Source organism: Anser anser (assembly GCF_964211835.1).
Source record: "Anser anser genome assembly, chromosome: 4".
NCBI lineage: Eukaryota > Metazoa > Chordata > Aves > Anseriformes > Anatidae > Anser > Anser anser.
This window is the reverse complement of record NC_139724.1, coordinates 54,650,810-54,674,530: the sequence shown is the minus strand read 5'-3', so window position 1 is coordinate 54,674,530 and position 23,721 is coordinate 54,650,810. Positions and strand designations below refer to the sequence as shown.

Genomic DNA, 23,721 nt, shown 5'->3' with positions numbered 1-23,721 from the left:
ACATGTGTTTTAATAAGGATGAGAGAGATTTCAGAATCTGCTACTTTAATCTCTTAACATGAGGAGATGAGAATAAGCAAAGTCTCACACAGCTGGGGTAAATAACACATTTCCAAGCTTGGCATCTCAAATCAAGAGAACAAACAAGAAGCTGTTACAGCTACTGGGAGAAATAGCATGTAGAAGTCGTGAATCTTACACTACAAAGAGCTCCAGCACAGAGATCGGAAGGTAATCAGATGAGGCCAGCCTATGGATAAAGAACAGCTGAGTGAAGCTGAAACCAAGTAGGATGCAATTTATGCTGATGGCCACAAGAAAACACTCTGAGAGTTCACAAAGCAGTTTCACCTATAATTGATATTCTGAGGTAATTTTGGGATGTTTTTTGATTTCTTGAAGATTAAAGGTTATCCTTTTAATCTATTAAAGGTTACCTGGGTGATATTTTCTAATTTCTCCAGATAACTAGGAGATTGTCCTGTCCTGACCTCACAAACAAATGCTCCTGCCACCATCCATTTTGATTACAGCAAGATCTAGTAATTAATCTTCAGTGCTTGGGAGACACCAACTACTACAGAACATTGCAGTGCGTTTCCCCTTTACAACCTGTCCCACTCAGTGAAATGAAGCTTATAGTCTCTAACCTGGCTTTCCACAGAACACCAAATCCAGCCCAAGGTCTTTATTTTCAGAGCATCTGGTCCCTTGGGCGCAGCATACCTACATACCCACGCAACTCTGAACGAAGCCTGGGAGCAGCTCTGCCCACGGATGTTTTTACGCCATGGCTGAATTATCTCTGTGCAGGAGAAAGTTTTATGAGGGGCTGGTTTGAGACTGTGGGATGAACTCCCATGGAAGCTAATGACTACACTGAGTCACAGCTGTTGCTCCACATACAAGATATATATTATTTGGCTTGCTTTCTCCTACAGAAACAGAGACTAGAACAGGTAACAACAACACTAGGCCACATCAACCAGTCTTCTCTCAGAGAGAGACTGGAAGGCAAAAAAAATCTTATTTGGCAGATGTTTGCCACTTCATTTAATGTTCTACTAGAAGGCAGTCAAAGATACTAAAATGATGAGTTTGATAAAAATAATTTCTAAAGATTGCAGGTCAACCACCTCCTGATCATGCAACTGAAATCTCAAGAATTAAAATAAGTACCCTTGTTAAATACTCCTTACATGAGATTAGTTCTCCTCTTAAAGTGCTATTTTTCATTCAAAGTGAGGTTGTACTCTAGAGAAAAGGAGGAAAGACTGCGTTTATTTTACAGTAAAAAAGTATAATCCATGTGGTGCTTTTTGTCTGCCCTCTCATGGTAGAAATGTCTCCTTTTGGATCTTCAGCTTTTTACTGTTTAACATCAGCACATAGAAAGGCAAAAGTATGTTCTCTGACTTGTGCCATCTTCTTTCCACAGTGCTTTTAGCCTTTCCTGTTCTGTGAAAGAAATGCAGGAAACCATATGAAGAGAGGTATCTTACAGATGAATTATCAGGGAAGACGAAGAGCCTGTGGGACCTTCAACAGATAAGCCCTGCAAGCTGACAGACTCAAAGGCAGGGACAAGGAAACTGAAGAGAGCCAAAATGGACTCCAGTGGAGGAAAGGAGAAACGAATTACCAGAACAGGGAGGGAAGAGCTGGCAGATGTTTCATGTCGTTAGGCTAGGATGCTGTGACTCCCCCAGAGGAGTACAACTCAACATGAATCACTGATACACATTAATTTTCAAATACATAAAAATTTGGAAGTAGGGTAGACAACATTTCAGACAGTCATCTCTTGACTGTTAACATTACAAACCAGTAGAGCACTGAAAAGAGTAGTGTTGAAAATATGAATGCAGAGAATCCAGGTTGCTACATCTGGGAATTGCTAGAACACAGAGAAGAAACTCAGGCGGTGGCCCCTGATTTCCTTCCACGGGGTAGGATGACTTTGAAGGGCCATGAGCCATCAGTGAAGCCCCGTGCCAGCTGGGGATCCTCCCTGGGCTGGACGAACCACTGATGTTACAACTGGAACACACTTCAGAGAAACACTCTCCACTCTGCTACCCTACATTTGCATTAAGCAGAATTCAGAAAAGAATTATCACTTCTATTCCTCATTTTATTGGAAACTGTAAGATCCTGTAAGGTCTTCTGATGTGCTGAGCATAAAGAATCCCATAGAACATTAATGTGTCGCAAAAAACTTGCATCCTTCTTTCTCCAAGGCACCCACTGAAACAGAGGGAACAGTCATCAGCCTGATGCATGCTTTCCCACCACAGCAGATATCCTGATGGCGAACAGCCATCGAGCAGAATGCCCAAATGCTCTCTGAAGTGGTGCTCATATCCTCCTGTGGCAGGCGCACAAATCCAAAAGCACTGGCCCCAGACCTGGCAGAAAACTTTCCACAAGGCAGTCACTGCAATATAATGGTGCGAACAACCGTAAAAAAGAATATAAAGCTAGTAACACAAAAATGTCACTGAGGGAGTCTTGTACTTCAGCTGGTGCTACTGTTTTGATCTGTGTCCAAAAATCTAAAAAAGATCTGAAATCAAGGGTTGAAGAAACGAAGTGTTTACTTGGGAAGAATCAATGTAGGGCGTTTCTGAAAACTTCCAGCTGGTATCAACAGCAAAACGCATGATGCTGCTGTGACACTGGCTGAGCCACAGCCCCGACGTTTCCCCAGACAAAACCACATACGTTTCATCAGTTATTCCACAACCCTGCAACTGAAGAATCTGTGTATGACAACACTCCCAGCTGTGCTTCCAAAAGGAAGATCGAATCCAGGGAATGAGCAAATGGGTGGGAGTAAAATGAGTTTCTTCACATTGAGGTCCTGAAATGAGGAATCAAAGGCAGCAAGTAGCACAAAATGGAGCTCTGGGACTTAGGGAAGAGGAGGTCCACCTCAAACATGAGCTCATTGTGATATAGCTCAAAAGAATGGGAATGAGGCAATGGGCAGAAGATTGGTCCAGAACTGTTTTAATCTGTCTCCGAAAATGTCTCTAGAAGCTTTTGCAGGCTAAATCTGTTTATTTTTGCCTTTGACTCCTGTGAGTCTCACATGTTGGTCCAAGTGCAGAACCACAGAAGCATCACAGAATAATCTGACAAATAAGCAGTCACTGTCGTTGCATCAGCAGAAAAATACCTTCGCTAAAACTAAATTTAAAGCAATATAATAACATAGGAGAGGATTTACTCTATCATTTTTGCTTTGGTTTTTGAAATAAACCACTGGTTTGGAACAATTGCTGCCAAACTGCTTGCATCTGCACAGACAGTTACTGCATGGATCCCTTTCAGGATGGAAAGCAATTTGCCACAAACCGCTCACATCTCCACTGTACTATGACTTGGTAGCACAAAAGCAATCCCACAAGCTTTGTGCTCATACATAACAGAACTTACTCATTTATACAGCCTTTAGCCTAAGGGACGTATAAATACTGATGATTTCCTCTCCTATATTCAAGAAAAAATAGACATAGAAGCCTAAGGTCTAGAAAACTAAAAAGGACAGGTGTGCTTAGGAAGAGGAGGTTTGCTGGAGGTCTCAGATATATGGCTGGAAAGTCCATAAGGAAAAAGTAAAGCCAGCAGTGCCATTATGGCAGATGTGCTTCCCACTCTTTTAGAGCTCATAGGTTTTCCTCTTCAGCCCATCATGACAATGAATCTGGGAGCGTTTCACACCTGGAGGACACAGTGCAAATACAAGCTAGATGCCCGTCTCTAACCAGGATTTACTGGGGAGTGAAGAAGGAGGAACATGAGTGAATGAAGGCACGCACTCTCCCCAGCATCTGAGAAACCTTGACTGTGCTGCTCCCAGACCTGTAGAAGACACAAGCACCCTCTGCAGAAAGAGCATCGGCTGCTCCTACTTCCAGGAGCACTGCTCAGGTGCTCCCTGGGAGCCTTACAGTAGTCCTGATGCAGGCTAATTGAGCAAGTTTATATGCTCAATTGGTAAAGCAATATAGGAAAAACAGATCCACTTCATTTTTATTTATAAGCATTTGGCAACGTTCCCTTCAGACTATGAGCAGTGTAAACAGAGCACCTCAGGGCAAGCTCACATTACTGCATAACTTCTACACAGTCATACTTCCCTGCAGAAGCTGGTAATGTTTGATTATTCCAGTAATGCTCATTGTTTGGAAGGGTTTTTTTTGATGTGTTTCACAGCAAATTTCAAGGAAGTGTACACATCAGTACTCTGCTTCATTAACTATACAGCCACCGAGTCAAACAGAAAGACAGTCACAGTGTATGTTGGCTTACCAGCCAGAGCTGCCAGAGCTGAATAGCCAGGCTTTACTGGTAAGGCTGCCATGACAGTAAGGGGGAAAAATAACACCCCTCTCCAGATTCTCTCTTTAGGGTGAAAATTAAACTTGAAGCTTACTCGAAGGTCAGTGGTAAGATTCAATAGTGCTTGGTGCCTGTTCAATGCTTGTGCTGATGTACTGGTACCTCCAGCTCGCTCACCACCACCCCTCCCATACAATGCTTCAAATGTATAAACCTTAATCTGAATCACAGATTCTCAGAAATTACCTCCCCCACATGATTTCACTACTGTAGTATTTGATTTCCTTTAATATGTTCCTATAACAGAAGACCAACTGCTGTATTTCAAGGACCAGTCAGACTGCATTTCAATTACGACTGTTTATTTCACTTCCATGCACTTGATCTCAATAGTTACTCACATTCCTGAAGGCATTCTGTGTCTGTGCAGTACGACTGTGATTGTCTCAGCTGAAACAGAAGAAAAGAAAGGCAATGAGTTAGCAATGACTTAGCAATGAGACTCAGGCAGCTTGTACTGAAATCATGATGCGGTATATTATCAGAGCACAAGTTCAAGGGAAGGGAAATTGTAACCCATCTTTTACTGCATCACGTGGCGTACAGTACATGAAGAATCCCAGGCATTGAGGTAGTTTCTGAACACTATTTACATAATAATTTAAAATCACCTGACTAAAGTGTTATTGCTTCCACATGGATTGCAGCCACTGAATGCCTTTTAAAATTCAAGTTAAAAATCTATAGCAATATAGATTCTGATATGCTCTCCACCCACACACACATTTGGGGTTTGAAATAGATACGTGTTACTACTATTATCTGAATCAAGCACCATTGAAATACTCTGTGATCACCTAACAATAAATGATCAGGCATGCATAGAGATGCAAAATTAAAGTTTCACATTTAAACATATCAATTACTAATTTTTCCACCTAAGATCTTTCAAAACAAGATTTTGATTTGTATTTTACTGTTTTTCCTGCTTACCGATGGGTAAAAATTAAAACACTTTTACCATGCACAGCTGTAATGATCATTTGCATTTACAGACTACGTAAGCTTGGTAACTGCAAGAAAAGTCAACACCGGACAACCTGTCTATGAGTATAACTATTTTACACATGACAGAGTCAATACAGACAAATATCCCATTCTTCATCAGGAGAGGATTTAATATGCTGTATTATGGAAATAGGTTCTACTCCCTCCTTAGGTAAACTACACTGATGAATAATAAAAGTTGTAAAATTATAGAATTGCTGTGATGCCTTGGTTAGAACTGAGATTTGCTTTATGACAGGTTTTATGTCACAGTAATGCCACAAAATCCCAATACTCTTTGTCACAACAGGCTAATCCATTTATTATCAGTGTAAATACACAAATGCAAAATAGAAAAGATGTTATTTATGAAAGAAACATGAGAATAATTTCTACAAACAAAAATTTCCCTGTTAATGACATTAATGATATGCTTATTTGTCATATGTAGTCATAATATTATACAAAGCACACCAAGGAAACAGCTGGGCAACTGCATGAGGAAGACACTTGGAAAACTTTAAACTCCTTTAATCATAATTAACTTCAATGACAGGCATATTTGAGAAAGAAAAAAATGAGATTAGAGATTAATCACATTCATTTTTTGATTAATATATTAAGATCTGCTAGTAAACTTACTGAGACTACCAAGAAGTTCCTTAGGAAGTACTGGGAAGGCTGGGTTTCATCTTTCGGTTATTTCTATAGTTAAAAACAACAGCAGGGAAAATTCAAGCAGAAGTCTTCAACTTACCTTATAAAAAAATGTTATCCAAGTACGCATACGTTTTAGCCTTCTTACATAAAAGTAAAATCTCATTTTATTTTCAACCTTTGGAAGTCTTTCTCAAAGGGGAGATTTTACAAAGCAGATAGTACCAATTTCTACTGTCTGACACTGAGGGATTCCTGAACTGAGAAGACTGGATGTTGCCATGCCCATGTTTTATGGAGATCAGCAACATAATCTTCTTCTGCTCTTATACAGGTTTAATCTTGAAAGGGGCTTAATTTATAATCCCTAATCTGTAAAACGCAGTTTGCAGGTATTCTTCAACACAGAATAATGCTCAGAATTAAAACAGGTAATAGCTATAGGATCAGAAACATAATACAAATCAACAATCGTACAACATCTACCTGTCCCTCCCCGGTCCCCAGGATGGCTAATACTCGGGTAGCCTTGTCTCACTTGCCCAGATAGGCAACACTGCCTTGGGGCTCTCCAGCCACAATGTTATTTACTCCCTTTCTAAGCGTTACACCCTGTCCAAACACAACCTCTTGAAACCATGCCATTAATGTTTCAAAAAAAGCCACCTCAAAAACGGTGCGTGTGCTTTTTAACGCTGTTAACAACCCCATTCCTTCAGCTGCCTACCCGACAGGCCCCCACTGCTACCACAGAAAAAGGACGGAGGGCCAGCTTTGACTGGCACGAGTACGTTAACCACCAGAGAAGCTTACTCCACGAGAGCAGGAAGACATTCTGCCTACAGCTACGCCTTTCTTCAGGAGTGGTCTCAGGGGCACTCGAAGCACGGTGCGGTCATGGCCACGTGGGTGTCTTGGCCACTTCTGCCTGAAAAGGCATAGGCTGCCTGGAAATGCCTGCTGATGTAGGAGTAACATGATTAAGACACCAGAAGTATTAAAGCCCTGAGATTTTGTGTGCCCAGAAGGTGCTCATAGGCTCCTTGTCCGTAAGGCACAGAGTTTTACCCCCTGGGCACCCTTGGTGACTTCTCAACAGATGGGACCCTAGGCTCCAAGACCCTAGAACAACGAGCGCTACTGGCAACACCAATGACATAAATATTTCAGTAACTGAACAGTCTTAAGAGAAATACCATTAGGAATTGCTCTACAGATCTCTGCTGAAAAAAAAGAATTGCTCTTATACTAAATAATATCCTGCCAGTATGAAAAAAGTCTGCTTATGTATGGAGGAACAATGTACAGAGGAACCTTTACAAAGCAGTCATCTGCACTTTCCTAATGGGACTGGGCTTTCCAAAGGACTGGAGCAATATTCCATTTTTTCTATGGCAATTGAGAAACTAACTGCACAAGGTAGGTTTAGAAACCCCAATTTACTATGTGAAATAGTTACATGAGGAGATATGAAAAAAGTGCATTTTTTATAATTCATATAAAACTCCTCTAAATTGAAAACAATACATAGTCATATATCATGCAGATTTAAAAGTCCCAGCTAAAAAAATTACACTGCATTGCCTCTGCTCCTTCATATCCAGCAGTAAAATATTTCTTAGAAAGCTAACTCTTCCAGTTAATTCCAAAATTTCTTACAAAACCCACTTGTGCTGGAGAAGATAGCACAGGAACACTACCCATAGAGTAGGTAGTCAGGCTTTCAGAAGCCATACATGACAAGGTAAAAACACACTCAAGCATCTCCTCATGCTCTCTTCCCCTCCTGAGTACAAGCACATGTAAAACCTCACTATCCTACTAGCACAAGCTGTAGGAGGGCTCCTTATACCAGCAAACACATTTGTCTTTTACATCTCAATGACTGGCCGTGTGTTGCTCTCCTGGGACGAAACACGACAGATGCCTGCAAAGGAGCAGCAGTAAAAAACAGGCTTTTCTCAATTCACTCAGGTGAAGTAGGTCGTAACTCTGTAACCCAGTACAAATCTGATCCTTTACGGTCACTAAATTAGTCAAAAGATGAGAACAGATTCTGGCACGTGCATGAAAAGCTTACGTAAGGTGAATGGTTGGGAAAGGTAATACCTTTTGCTGAAACACGACTGCTCCTTTGCCTACCAATTAGCTCTCCTTCCTGTTAACTGCACCCTTAAGGGACAGAAAAAAACTCAAATGCAAGACAATTCAATTGTCAGACAATTGAAAAAAGAGCAATTATCAGGGACTAGAAATAAGCCATCTTTTGTACTCAGGTTTCCAATTCTGATGTGGAGGGGGAGTTTGGATGAAAGTTTGTGCAATAACAGTAAAAAGCAGAAGCAGACTTTCCTTCTTCTCAAGAAAACCCACAAAAAGACTTTTCAAATACGTCTCACTTTTACAGGTAAGCAGTTGCTCAGACAATTTTAATGGTGATACTTGATTGTAAGATGCTCACAGGACCGCTAGAGCTGGGAACACTTCGGAGTCAATAAGAACAACCTGAGCAGAGAAGTGGTTCTTAGGATATGTTAACTCTTATGTACTCAAAGGCATCAAGCATTACTGATGGTGGTGTTGGCCTTATTCATATTTCAGAGATCCTAGTGCTTTCAAAAACGTGAATTTAGTGAATGACAGATAGCTGATTGCCTGGCCTGATAGCCTCTGAAGTCAGTAACAGCCTTTTCGTATTTTTCAGTATATTTTGGATCAGGCCCTTAATAAGAACACAGAAATTAGGTGAGTGAAACATCAGGGCTTACTCAACAAAAGAAGAAAGAGTGACAAATGTTACAAAACTAAACATTTATAGAAAATATTATTTTTTTCCATTTAAATGAATAGTTTTATATCTGAATTTTAAACATTCTCTGTGCAGTTTGTCATCCAAATACAGTAAATGTCTTGGTGCATGTGAGCCAAAAATGAACTAATTTATTGCTTATTATCCAAAATGAAGTAAGCACAAAGTGTAAACAGAATAAAAACTGAAAAGGCTCCATATTTTTTAGTTTCAGCGCAGTGCAGGCTTGCAGGCAATATAAGTAAAAATACTAATTACAAATGTATGCACATTATCTAAAATACAGCTGTGAACTTCAATTCCTTCAAAGTACATTTAAAGGGTTGAACAGTTTACAATAATTTAAATTAATAATCCACACACCACAAGAACTCTTGGTCAATATGAGTATCTGGTTTATACAAAGCCCCTCATAAGACAGATCTTGGAACTAGGAGGCACCAGTGGCTGAATTACAGCAAATCAGTGTCCACTTACTGATAGATCTTGAATGTAAACCTGACAAAATGTCATGAAAAAAAAAAAGAAACTGAGATGCTTTCGTTGGTAAGAAAGAAAAGGGCCTTTCCTCATTCTTTCCCCTTGACACTCATATTTTGCATTGCAAAAATAAAACCAACCAAAAAAAACACATTCAAAATGGCTCCCCATTCAAATTTGAAATAGCTTTTCCCTTTTTTTTCTCCCAAAGACAGCTTGTAGCCTCAGATTACACTAACACAGCCGTGTTTAGATACTGATCCTTTGACAATGTATATAAAGTATGGCTTCAACCTATTGTGGGTCAACAGCACCTACCCACCAAGCACACCCGAAACCCGACTGGCTCTTGCTGCTCCTCCTGCCATGCTCTGACAAGAGTCTACAATGTTTTTTTCAAGGAGAGCCACCTCTTTTTGCAGTCCCCAGCTGCGACCAAATCATGCACAGTCACAGAAAAGGGGGCCAACTAACAGCTTCTGGAAATGTACGTGAAGTCAGTGTATGAAGCAGTCTCTGTGTTTTCCCATGCAGACCCAATACATGAGCAGACAAACATGCCGCTGTGTGGTGCAATCAGGGCGTGAACTTCTCCTGCATGCTAGCTGCTCCACAAAATCCAAGTGAAATAGTGAGCCCAGTGAACCTGCTTCCTCGAGCCAAACAGAGAACTTGTTTTTCCCACACAGTGACCTCAGCTCCTGCGATCACTTCAGTCTTCCCATGAAAGAAGTTCAGCTACTTTGCATTTCCCACTCATCACAGACAGCTACTGTGGAGGACTCAAGACATCTGCCTACCTTCACAGTGACTTCTTGTGCCACACAACTCCCTTACTTCCTCTTCAGATGAGCTTTCAGAATTTGCTACCCCAGAGCCTCTGGGGACTGGTCTTGCAATCTCTGCTCAGACAAACTGTTTTTCATTAAAGTTGACAGCAAAAGATTATGAGTTCCTATCCAGCATGAATTGGAAGGGGAAAACTTTTTAAGGGTTAAGTATATAACTAGGGTTAAAAAAGGAGAAAAAAAAATACAGTGCTTGCCTAATATCAGGAAGATACCGAGGATCACACAGCTCACAAATGTGTCATTTTCCAGAAGAAACAATGACATAATCCCTGTCCAAAAGCACTTTCAAACTCTTGAAACAGTGTTATAAAGAGGAATGAGGCTAGTGGCAGGAACTCAAAGCCATAATCAATGAAGTCTAGTCATCTGTCAATGGCAGATGAGCTGAAAATAAATTGTTTATGTAGGGATCATTAAAATAATCGCCTTTTAGAGTAACTTTTGAGACAGTTCAAATCAGAAAGAAGTCCTCAGAAAAGACATGACTGAAAAATTAGCAAGTTCACGAGCCAGGTCAGGAAAAGACTTCCATACGAAAGATTGTGGTGGAATAAAGCTCAGAGAAATGTGTGAAAGAAACAGGCAAATTAGGTACCAAGATAAGAGAGCAGAGACAGATAAGGGTGGCAAGGAAAAGAAAAGGATAGATAAGTATGGAAGCAAGGACAAATAACTAACTTCATATGGTCATTTATCCCCTGAATAAAAGTAAATTTAAAATGGAACCATAAGGACTGTTGATAGAAGATTTTGTGCGATAACAAGGGCAAAATATCCCTTGTGACAATACTTTTTTGCAATTCAGACCGGTTGTAAGCTCTGCCTTTTCTCCCCAGCTATGGCAGAAGATGACAGCCCTACGGCGTACTTCTGATCGCATTCGGATGCTTCTGGGTAATGAAATCACTGTTTAAACTTTGTTGGCAGCCACATCTGTTCTGTCCAAAGTATATAAATGATTTAGTAAACAACATGATAGATAAATTGCTGTGGTACGATAGGACAGTCCTGAATACAAGGCAGGTTGCAAATTGAATTGTAGCATTATCCGCAGAGTTCAGACTTAAAGATGCAAAAAAATGACACCTACACGCATTATTCTGCTACAAGCTGGCCAAGAGAAATAAGAGGGAAAAAAAAAGGAGAAAAGAAGGGCATACTGATAGTATTAAATTGTCTCCTAAACCACATTAGCTTCTCTTAGAGGAACAAGCAAGGAAAAAGTGAACACTGCCCTCCCCACTCCCACTCCCCATTTTCTATGAGCAAGTGCAGAATTAAGATAAAATAAATGCTTGCTCATACCAGGGCAGAACATCAGTCTGCTACAGAAACATGGAGTTTGGTCCTGTGAGGTGACAAATAATTTTCTCTCCCACAGCAAAAGGGTGAGAAGGATGTCTGGTACCTTTCAGAACAGTATTCCCAGATTACAAGCCAAGTCTCGAGACCCAGAACCACCAACCACTTATGACAGAGGGAGAACATTACACCAACTTTCATAGTGAAAAAATAAAATTTCACGGCGGAAGATGCAGCAGGTAAGTATGAGTGACCGCTGTACGACCAGGAGCACTGATTTGCCAAGAACTCATTCCTCTCTTCATTTTCTCTTTCTCCTTGGTGTCACACAGACCTGCCTTTTCAATTCTTCCCTTATTTTCCCTCAATTGTGTAACTTTTATTGGTACTGGCCTTGAGGACCTGGGATATGTCTGACATCCTACTCTAGGTGAATGTGAAGCAGAATGAATTAGCAGAGGGTCAGGCAAAAGAGGATGAAGCAATGTGAATGTCTGGATCAGCATAAGGAGGTCACAGTGCCTCTGACTACATGAAATACTAGACAACAAATGGATAAGGTAGAAATAACCGAACAATATCACTACAGAAACCTTTGAAAACATTCATGAACAACATAAACAGATCTCCCAAGAGGTTACTAACAAACTTGCATCTGAAATACAAACACAGAATACATGTTTGTTTTTTGACCAGCTGAGTATCTTCTGCTAAATGATGCATGCTAGCAGAAGAAAAGTGTGCTCCCATGTAGACAGCCTTGAGGACAAAGGCTTAGAACTAGGAGTTCTACCAGTGTGCGGTGTTGATTACATCCACATGTGGTCTGAGAGACAAAGCACCATTTTCTCCTTGTTCCTCAAACGAGATGGCTGTAACACAGCTCTGATCATCACAGCCATCCATAACGCAGGTTCTGTCTAGGAACTACTGCTGGATTATCAAGCGACCAGAATTCTCAATGCCTATTCTTCCGCACTGCTCGCAATACTGTTAGACTACACAAGCTTTATTTTGAGACAGTCATGCGGGGTGACTAAGACATTATATTTTTATAAATACATATATATGTGTGATATACGTATATATAGATATATTTATATTTAAATATAACTTTTTAAATACAATGGTTATATATATATTTACTACTATATTGTTTTTATTTATTCCTTTTTTTATATGTATGCATGTATTTGTGTGTATACACACACACAAGTTAAAAAACTGCAGCTTCCATCATGCTACAAAACTCAGTAATGGGAAATGCAAAGAATGCCAGGCACCTTCAACAGTTCTGAAACCTAACCCCTTATAGGCAAAAATGGTCTCCATGGGACTTAGACCTGAGTGGACAACATTTTTCATGTTTGTTTTTTTTTTAAACACTCACCTGTCTAGAAAAATAGCCTTCATTTGTACTGCTTGATCTAGAATTAGTTTTTAGTTTACAGGCCATTAGCAGTGCATAATTTTTGTGATATAGTTTTGGGACCTTAAGTTGTGCAGAGCCAGCATCATGAGCACCCAGTGAAATCAGTGGAGCAAAGGGTGCTCAGGACCAGCTAGTATCCTGCCACTCTCCTCCTGTGTTTTATTCTTTTGGCACAGTGCCTTAGGAGGTACATCAGGTCTCTCCTGCATCTCAGAAGGATGGTAACTTCTTCTTCATCCTAATGAACAACCTAACGTTCAGCTCTTGGGAAGGGTCCTTTCTGAATCAGCCTGGACTCCAAGAAACTGGGAACAGAAGGCATGGGTCTGGAAGAAAAGGGGTCAGTGAGAACAAAATGTGACTTCCTTAGTCAAGCAGCCAGGGAGCAGAAGGGCTACAGACTAGCAGCAGTAGCAACTGCTATTAAAAAATAACTTAGAAGGCAAATGCCATGGAACATGGGTAACAAGTCTCCAGGGCAACCTCCATATTTAGGTCACCTTAAATCACCACATATTCATTCAGTGTAGTTCTGCTCTGCTTTCAGTAGAAAGCCACATCAGTAGGGTAACTCATTTTTGCTGGATGCCTGAAGGACTATTTAAGTCGGGCTTAGCTGTGCTGACATCCTGAGAACTTTTCAACCATTTGCAGCAAACAACGCAGATCTATTTTAGTCATGTGTTTATTCTGTGCTGTTTGCACTAGGTCTCGCTCAGCCAAGACTCATGGCTATGCTGGATACTATTTCAGACTATGCCCGTTTATAACAACAAGACTCTACAGTGACCTGGCCAAGAGAATTATGTGGAAATCTGGTTCACAGAAGAGTTTTGAACCATTTTTTTCTTTGGAAATAGCTTGAAAATTTGCATCTTTTTGCTATAAAAATCAAATGGCACCTCAAAATACAAGACAAATTAAAAAATGATTTGCTTTATATTCCCCAGAGTTTTTGAAACATTCAAGCCTTCTGGTATAGTAACATAACTAGACATGGGCCATTACTTTGCAATTAGCTACAGAAGAGCATAGCACAAGGTTGTAATTCCCAAAGAGGTCTGTAAGGCCATCAAATCTCCGCAGCAGAACTGTTGGCTGTTCATCAGAACGGGTCCTTTTATATTACAGAATTAGAAATGCTTTGGGGAAAGAACATATTGCTCGTTTTTGTAGAACCCAGTATGAAGGAAATCTAAAGTCACAGTTTCAGTAAAGCAAATAATGCTGTATCAGAGAAAAACTAAAGGACCTTTACACCATACAAAATTAGGTGCCGCTGGCTCACTTCGACATTTCTGGCCACTTTAAGTAGTCATATACAGGTGTCAGGCTTCATGAAAGATGTTCTCTGCATGATTATTCCTGCCACCTCGGGCTTTCACAGTCTAGTTTTCACACTTGGATCATGGATCACATGTTTACTCAAATAGCATGGAAGTCTAGAGGAACTATATAGTGTGATCAGATTTTTATTTTGCAAGAGAAACGAAGAAAAGGGAAATACAAAGATTTAAATATAACATCATTCTCATCCAGAGATTTGCTATCCTCTGCCACAACTAAGACAGGAATAATTTTCTCTGGATACCACAGAATATCCTTCACTGAAAATCTTTTAAACAACTGGTCCATTGTCTGTCAAGTGTCCTCCCCATTAAAGTCCTTGATTTTGTTTGTTGTTCTTCATTCTTGAACTTTGGCTCTTCTTGTCAAAATAGGTTTTGTAGGTGGAAGAGACTGAACAGGAGATAAAGTCATACGAACTAACAGGTCTGTCATTGTCTCCTAACAACGCTTGTGTATTTGCAGAGGATGGAAAATCTGATGATATTTTTCTTCTATGCTTACTTCCTTTTATGGAAGTTCCCAATTATCTGTTATATCCATAGTGTAAATAGTGAGCCCAATATACAATAGTCAAATTGTTATACAACAACTCCAAATCATAACAGATGGCGTCATGGGTATTACATACTGGAAATAATATTTATGAAGTCACAGCCAAGGATTTTTGATTTCTGCTGTTTGCTAGGAATACTTGGAAATCATAATATTTGCTTATTATTTATGGTGGCCATGCTACAGAAGTTTACTATGTGCAAAACACCAATGAGAAACCTGAAAAATCCACTTCAGGAAAAACGATAGAACATTTAACAAAAGGTAAATCAATGCCACTTATGCACATGTACGTAAGTTATAAGAACTGCGGGCATGAACAGCATCTTCCAGGCAGCCTAATAAGTAGCAAAAAAATCTTTTAAAATGTTACGTGCATTAGAGATATAAAATCCATTGTCTATAAAACCATCACGGTATTATGAATTAAGAAGAAAAGGAAACAAAACAGAACCTGGCTTAGTCAAGTAAAATGAGAGACAGAAAAATAATCAAGTCACGTAGCTTAGTAAAAGTCTTAAAAAAAGACAGCTTACTTGTTCATAATTTTCTGTGGTGTTGCTAATAGCAGAGAAGAAGAGTTTAAATGACAACAACAAAACCTTTTAATTTTATAAGCATTAATTGTAATGACAAGATGAACCGAACATTTCAAGTAGAGATTTAAACTATGTGCTATCTATACAAAAAAAATCCACAAGTTATTGTACTTGGAATACCAAATGCATTTTATAAGAATTTCAAGGTAAATACACCAATTAGCTTAGAAATTTAAAGTCACACTTTGGGAATTAAAATGAGAACTTCAAGTTGTAAACAGAGCTTTTGACCTCCTGCTGTCCTTGGCATAACATCATCACTGAAATTTTCCATACAGTTAACTGTAATGGAAATCCTGTGTATTTGAATATGTAGCTTTTAACTCTACATGTAACAGCCATACTTAATACATCACAACTTCTCCATCAGCAGAAACCTTAATTCTTATCAGTGTTGTTCTATACAGGTATAAACAGATCAGTATGTAAGAATGACTTTAACCTAAATGCAAGCTATTAAAGTCTTTACATCAATCATGTTAATATTTGCACAATGTCATTACTGAAGGATTCTAAAACTGTATTTCCACACTTGAGCACCTCTCATAACTACACTGCTATTCTGATAAATTTGATCTTAAAATTGAACTTCTAGGTTTACAGGGCTTGGTCTAGAGAAAATTACAACCCACTTGTTGAGTCCAGACAAGTACTCCTAACTATAATACTGTTCCAATGTGCTCTTGTTTGTTTTATATCTATCGAGAAGAATCAACAATTTATTATGTAGTTGTAGGGAATCATACTGCATATACAACATGTCTGGATTTCCTCTCCTCCGTTATGAAAAACTGCAGATTGCCTACCTTTCTTGTATCCCAATGGTTTTGGAATACAGGTTTTGAGGAACCAACTTTCAGAAGTAATAGGCATCCAGTCTCCAGTGAGACTTGTGGAGTTCAGCAACCTTGGAAAATGTCCAAGGGTTCCTTTTAAAACAAATAGTAAAATTCCTGTTTGCTCATGCTGTGTACAATTGAATGACAAAACAGAAGTTAGAAAGCAAACTCTTCCCGAACAATAAAAGCTACCTACATAATAATGGAGAGTTAGCAAGTCTGCTAAATCATGCAACAGGTCACTTGAGGATGATTCTCTGGCCACTGACAGAGTTTTGAGACTTTGCCTTTCTAGATTCCACTGAACTATCCCAGCTCGTGATTTGCTCTTATAAATATTTAGCAACAGCTGGTTTCCCTTTTACAAGGGATGAAATCTGGCATTTCCCATTACTCCTCACAGTTTCAAATGTTGATTCATACCATCTTTTTGGAAGCTGAACATTGAGCAATAAACTCTATTCCTGCAGCTACACAGAACGCTATAAAATTGGCCTTGGTGACCACCCCACTGAGGATGACAGCTGTGATTTGCTCCATTCACATTCACAGCACAGGAACCAGTGTGCCTCCACATCATCCATTTGCACCCGTCTTATACTGCATGGTGCTGCCCAGGAGCAACGTCTCACACACCTTTGTGGCACGTGTAACTCTGGACACAACACACCTCTACCTAGACCCCTCCAGCCACAGCAAAAGAGCACTAGCAGACTTGTGCCATTGTTTATCGGTATCTTCCAGCAAAAAATGAAAAGGTGAGAAACGCAGAACCGGCATCAAAAGTCTGGACCATACTGCTTCAGGCTTGCATCTGACGAGCCTCAGAGGAAAAAGCAGCAAACATGCATCCTCCTTCCTCCCTCCCAACTTCATGAAGCTTGGTCCTGGGGCTTCCTCTGCCACCTTAGCATGTATCATGGCACGTATCCATAAGACAAAAATCCTTCTTGGGACAAACTGTTGCCTTTCAGTAATGAAATATGAAAGCAAGCCAGCCTCTAATGACTTGTGAGACTCAGGCAAGAACTGGCTGCACCGTACTTGGAAGCTACCAAAGGGAAATGATATCAGGCCCATACAGAACATGGAATTGGCTATACAGACGTGCTCTATTTGTCTGGTGCCATTTCGGGCTTTAGTGCAACTGGCCACTAGATTTGGATGGTTGGCAACCTCAGCTTTGATGCATAGCACAAGGGTTTCCACGAGCCAAATGCTTGTTGTTTCCTCTTGCCCTTGTGGGGGGATCGTTTTGCCTTCTGCTGCAGCTAGTGATGTAGCCCTCCCACTGACAGAGCCTGTTTTTTTGGTTGTTTTTGTTTGTTTGTTTTCAGCACTGCTTTGGCTCCCAATGTGGCCTATATTTGTTTTTAAGCCATTCTTGGTGTGTGGGCCAAGGGGCACAAGGTGAGAAGATGATGGCATGGATTCCACAGTGCTGCATTATGGAGATCCATGGTGAACACTGCTTGCTCTGAGCACAGTAATTCTGAAAAATGGGGTCACCTGGGCTCCTGAGAACACAGGTACAGCTTCTGCCTGGCTTTAGGTTCTTCCCCTGGCAGCCCAAATGAAACAGTACAGTGATGCACTCCAAGGTCAAGAGAACACGGACACTCAGGACTCTTGTCTTCAGGGTGAAGTGGAGCCGTATCAATGAAACCCATACATTTACAAGAACAAGCTATAAATACTTCTTGCAAAATACTGTTTAAAGCAAATTTGTCCTTCCTGGGATGTATGCAGGTGGAACTGGTTTTATTATCAGGTCAAGCACAGGAATTGATTCCCAGACATATATGGCTTGGGATTTGAACATTATCCCTCCTCTTATCATAGACTAGTTGGAGACCATGTTTTCCCGAGAACCTTCCTAAAACACTGATAAGAAACCCTTTGAAGAAGGGTCTGATCCTAGAGAGGCTGCTCTTCACACGTACTGCCTTAAGCAGTTGGTGTACTCAGTAACTTAAAAGGAAATTATTTTAAACCCTAAGAAAGAAAAATGGGATAAAAACAAATATATGAAAATCAACAAGGGGAAGCACATCAAACAGAACTCAGAAGTTAAAATCACTGGATTCTCAAATTCAGTATTTTTTTAAAGCTTAGTTAAAAAAATAAAATCTGTTAAAAAAACATTAAAAAAATCAGCTTGCCACATGGGTAGGCAGAATTTCATGTGTGTGGTATCAAACCGAACTCAAAGAGCACACAGGGTAGTTTCTTTGGTTTTATGCAGATTAAAAAGAAGGTTACAGAGAAACATTTCAATAGAAACAATGCCAATGCTGTAAAAATGCAGCCCTGGAAAATGAGAGAAAGTTATCATCTTTATTAAGTATTCAAATGTTCATCAGAAGGTCTGATACAGAGATTCTGGCTGTACATGCAACTGAATAAGCAAAATCAATAGCATCAGTAACTGCAAGTGTGCAAGTGCTGAAGTAATGTCTGAATAACCACCCTTCCAAATACTCTCATATCATCCTTACCAGATTAATCAGTCTTCTCATTGCATGTTCATGTGAGCAAATGCATTCACAAGGATCAAATCCACCTTCTGCCATGGTTCTCTGGATAAACCTGAACTTGTCTGTGAACACCTAGGAAGAATAAGAATAAAGGTACAATGAACTCTTTTTTCAACTGACCTTATTTTACAGACTCCCACATCAAATTTCAGCTCATTTAATGCCAGAGTGAAAAGGCAAAACAAAGCAGAGTAATCCTATTATTCCTTTGGCAGCATGAATGAAGAAGTCTGGTATGTGCAGTTACCTTTTGATGTTGCTGAAAGCAGTGTCTCACACAGGCTTCCTTACAGAGCCAAATAATTTTTTGCAAGTATTTGTGAATCCCCCCTGAGTTTTCCTACATACCACTATGAAATGTATCCTGACAAACAAGAACTACACAAATTAAACTCCGGTTTCTCATCTGCATAGTGGGACTTTTAAGTGTATGAATACAATTTGAAAAGTCAGGGGAACTTGTGTTCTGAAACCCCTTACAAACTGTTGGCATTCTCCCCCTGGATCAATGTACAGGAAAATAATTTAAAATTCTGTAACTTCTTTGCTAGAGGGAGAAACAATCATCTTTATTGTATAATGAAAGCAAGCAGCAGGGGTGCAAAAGTGGATGTACTTGGAAACGCTTTAAAAATGGAGCTACTCATACTGATTTTAGATCAAAGAAGTAGGTCATTCAGTTAGCTACAAAGAAAACAAAAGTTCAGAGATGCTGTAATGGACACGGTAGGGAAGCCATTCTAGGTTATTCACCTGCTAAAACCACTTCCACACCAGACGCTCAGCAATAGCACGAGCACACCTTTACTGTTTACCAATAGTTTTCTCAGTGACTTAATTGATGGTCAAAAGGGGTAGCAAATTGAAAGGCGTTTCTACCCCTGTGGTCAAGTCAGGGATTGTCTCCTCTCTAACGAGGACTGTTACGATGCACTAGATCAGTTCTCCAGAATGATACTTTCAAAATAATACTGTCAAACTTGGTATTAATAAGGTGAGATTCAGATGGTGTTTGTGCTGCACACACTGGGGTCCTAATGTGAGATAACTAGAAGGCTTAATAAAGGCAGGAGCATAGAGCAGATACAACCTGTCCATTGCCTAAAGTAAGTAGCTTATGAAAGTGCCAGCCTTTTGATGAGGGTGTGCTCAATGAGCAGATGTGCTCTGCAACCTTCACCTTTAAAAACTTACAGCCTTGATTACACAAACATCCTGATATTCTATTCTCATTAGGAGAAAGAGTAACAACCCTATATAGCTGTAAGAGATCTTCATACAACAGAACGTATCACCACGGTAGTTCTTCCTTCCTGGGGTAAGAGGTGGAAAAAAGAAAATGCACTTCGGAAGTCCTTCCTCCATTCGCTCTGAATGCTTGCCACTTTTCCATATTACCCTCAGCCATGGTGCAGAAGGCCAGATAGTGAAAGAAGCTAAGAGGTATCTGCATCTGCATTACAGAATATCAACTTCAGTGCAGTTATCTGCTTGGGTCTTCACTTTTTAAAAAAGAACACTAAATACTGAAGAAGAGCAAAAAATTATTGAAGAGATGGACAAAAGACTGTTGAGATAATAAGAAAGATTAATCAGACAATTTATTGAGAAGACTGAGATGACTTGATTATGAGACCTTTGCAAAGCAAAATAAACCTAAGTATTGATGAAAGTTCTTCGATTTTAGCATGAGTTCTTCTATTTTAGCATGAGGAACAGGTAAAAGCACTGATTGCCAAATAGTGCAAAATGGTTTCTCTGGACATAAGCTGACACCCAGAACAAGGCACTTGAACCACTGAAGTTGCAAAACAGTATTTAATACTAACTTGAAGGAATTTAGGAATCAGTAACACATAATAATGGCAAAACAATTAAGAGAGCAGGGTTGTTAATCTGTATAAGACCAGGAGAAATCAAATCATCAAATAATCATCACCGATGAAACCATCCTTTGTTGAGCATGCAACTGAAAAAGACTAGACAATAACAAGGAAAAGAAATCTGTCATATAACATCATAAATATAAAGAGAGGTGTGCTAGAAGGGATTTACTCCAAGGCATCTGAATTGTACATGACAAATTACCTTAACAAGCTAAAATATAGCAGAACAAATGTTACCAGGTAAAATGCCTTCCAAGCTTTTCAATACAATCTTCCTTACCAGCTTTCTCACCTTCAAATGACACTTAAAGGAATCATCCCCCATCTTTTCCTCCTTCAAGCCTATAGCAAACTCTTAATGGCAAAGGAACGAAGATGGGCCATCTATTGTGAGAAGAACACTATTTTTTCTCCTGATAAAAAACTGGATGAAATAGATTTTATATGCATCTGTCCAGTTATAAGGAATAAAGAACCACTCCGTACTATATGATGATTTTCACTTGAAAAATGACACACTTTTGTCTCTGTATTCCTCATTATTGGCTTAATAACTGTATTATTTGTAACACACTGTGAATGTACAAAGTACTAAATATCAACTAAGCTCTGTAATTAGATCCCTACGTTTATTAACTTTTCACTCCCCTGTGAGATTTGGTAATAAGAGACCAGTATTTTTATCTACCACGGAGCAGGATTCCTTGGCTCCGCTGTGTGCTCTTAGGCAGCCCGTTCACAAAATCCTGTTCCAGAACTGCAGCGTGCTTCCTGCCTGCCTCCTGGTACTTGCAATCGCCTGACCTCACGTCAGCTGCTAGTTTGTTCTGCCCAGCTCTGACCTCTTCGCTGAGCCACACCAACTCCCCACCTTTTGCAAATACAGCTCTTCCACATACAAGCTATTGCAGAAAGAAAAAAAAAAAAAAAAAAAGGATATGCTCCCTTCTTTTCTTCATGACCCGGAGAAAGAAAAAACAAGCTGGTAGTTTTGTTTTACTCTGTTTTCTGTACATTCTGTTTATTGTAGCTTTGGTTTTCTTGGGATTTAGAGACTAACTGGTGAGACCACAGCAATTGGTAAGGCCATGACACCAAATAAACGCAAGCACTCAGAGAGAGTTACTTTTAACCTAGTTAAAATGATTGCATTTTGCTTTGGCTACACTATTGGTAAGGCAGTATTTAATGCAGGGTTTACAAACAGCTGGAAGACTTGTTTGGCAAACACGCCAACGCTCTCAGTGCTAACAGCTGCGAAGGTACGTGTTATGGCCCCTAGACTGAGCAAACTGATAGAAAGCATAACGAAGGAGAGAGCCTGTAAACGTGGATGAATACGACATGCCATCAAAGAGTCAATATGACTTCTTCAGTGTAAAGAGGCCCGTGGAGGCAATCATGAACAGTACTTCTGAAATTAAGTGCTGTAGTCAGAGCCAGGACTACTATAATTCAGGAGCAAAATGGAAGACGGTCTCTGATGATTTAAGGCAGAAATAAAAGCCCACCATTACCTCCCGACTTGAGCATCTATTTGCAGTTGTAGGCAATGAAGCCATATTGAAAAGCATTTCTATGCAATTTTTAAAATCATGAGTCTTCTCAGCTATGGTAATTATTGTAAATTGTTTTTTTCTTTTATTGTCTTTCCCAACCTGAGCCCTACAGCTGCATGGTGCATTTTATACATCCTACTATCAGAAAAACAATCTGAATGTTGTCTTTTTTTTTTTGGACCTGGAGACTCTTCTATACTTTAAAATTCTTGTAATGACTATACATTATTTCCCAATTCAGCGGCATCTCTCCTGAGTGAATAGCATGCAGCTGGTGAGCTCTGGGAGACAGAAATTATACTCTGCTTTTCTCCACCCTAATCATTACAAAACTGAATTCCTTTCTAGCATGAAGGCAAACGAGAAGTTTTGTCCATTTTCCACGGGCTGGATGCTCTCCAACGTGACTCCAATACAATGCTGTTTAACAAGATTGTCAAGGTACATGTGTTGGTGAACCCTACTCCTTAGTAAAAAGAAGTGTATAAAATTATTATTCTAGTTTTTGAAGAAACTCACTACACACAGCACATCGCCAGAGTTGCTGCAGATTTACCACAGCCCGAACGTGGCATCTTCAGCACTAAAACTTTACACCCATTAAGTCTCATCTTTCCTGGGTCCAAGCAGTCTTGAAAATCACACATAGTATACACGCAATAAAAGAGTCTTTTCTGCCAAGTACTATTTTTGCTGTGTTGCTATTTCCTTGAAGATTGATGGTTAGAAGTGCTTGGGAGTAAAATACCTCACAACACAGCAAACAAGTAGCAGAACCTTTCCACCTTACTTTAAAGAGAAACAAAATCTCCCCTATTTAGCTCCCTGTTACTGTTTTTTAGACAACTGCAACATCTCAAAGCACAATTGTCAAATATCTCTAACAAGCCATAGAGTTAATTTTGCTTCTGAGTTCAATTTTAGAGAAGTATGGCAGAACAAATGAAAATTTGTACAAGAATTGAAATAAAAACGTAGAAAGAAAGCACATGACTTGTTGAAGGCTCTGCAGGCATTCTGAAAAACGATAAAGGGCTGAAATACCAAAAGCCCCACACGAAGCATGAACGATTCACTGCCTCAAAGATAAAATGCCCATTTTTATCTTACTGCCACAGGCAGAAACCCTCCCTCCTGTAATTTTCTGTGATCTCCTAAAGGATCTGTGTTTCCATCAAAAGGATTTGCTCTCTTGCCTTCTTGGATGCACCTCGGCCATCCTGGTACCCGTGTTTCCTTAGAGCACCTTACACTTTGCTTTCTGCAATTATCTTCTTCGCAGCATGCTCCTGATCGCTGCTTTTCTAGCGCTCTCCATCGCTGCTTTTCTAGGGCTCCCCCTCCTCCGGGCCACTGCGTCCTACTGGGCACCATTAGCGCTCGGGGCGAGCAGCACCCCAGCTGGCTCATTACCAGGCACTTCAAAATATAAAGGTACAAGCGGTTACTCCAAAATCTGTTCCTAATCCTGCCT

At 39.9% G+C, this 23,721-nt stretch overlaps 1 protein-coding gene across 3 annotated transcripts in view; it reads right to left on the bottom strand.

The window, feature by feature from the left end:
* SMIM14 (small integral membrane protein 14) overlaps positions 1-23,721 on the bottom strand; it is a gene marked incomplete at its 5' end in the record, with an annotated part of 53,123 nt that overhangs the window by 5,681 nt on the left and 23,721 nt on the right. For all 3 annotated transcript variants that reach the window (XM_083836251.1, XM_083836252.1, XM_083836253.1), the window contains 2 exons: positions 4,749-4,797; positions 18,764-18,874. In XM_083836251.1, coding sequence (XP_083692377.1) covers positions 4,749-4,797; positions 18,764-18,874 — 160 coding nt within the window. The remainder of the gene's footprint in view (positions 1-4,748; positions 4,798-18,763; positions 18,875-23,721) is intronic.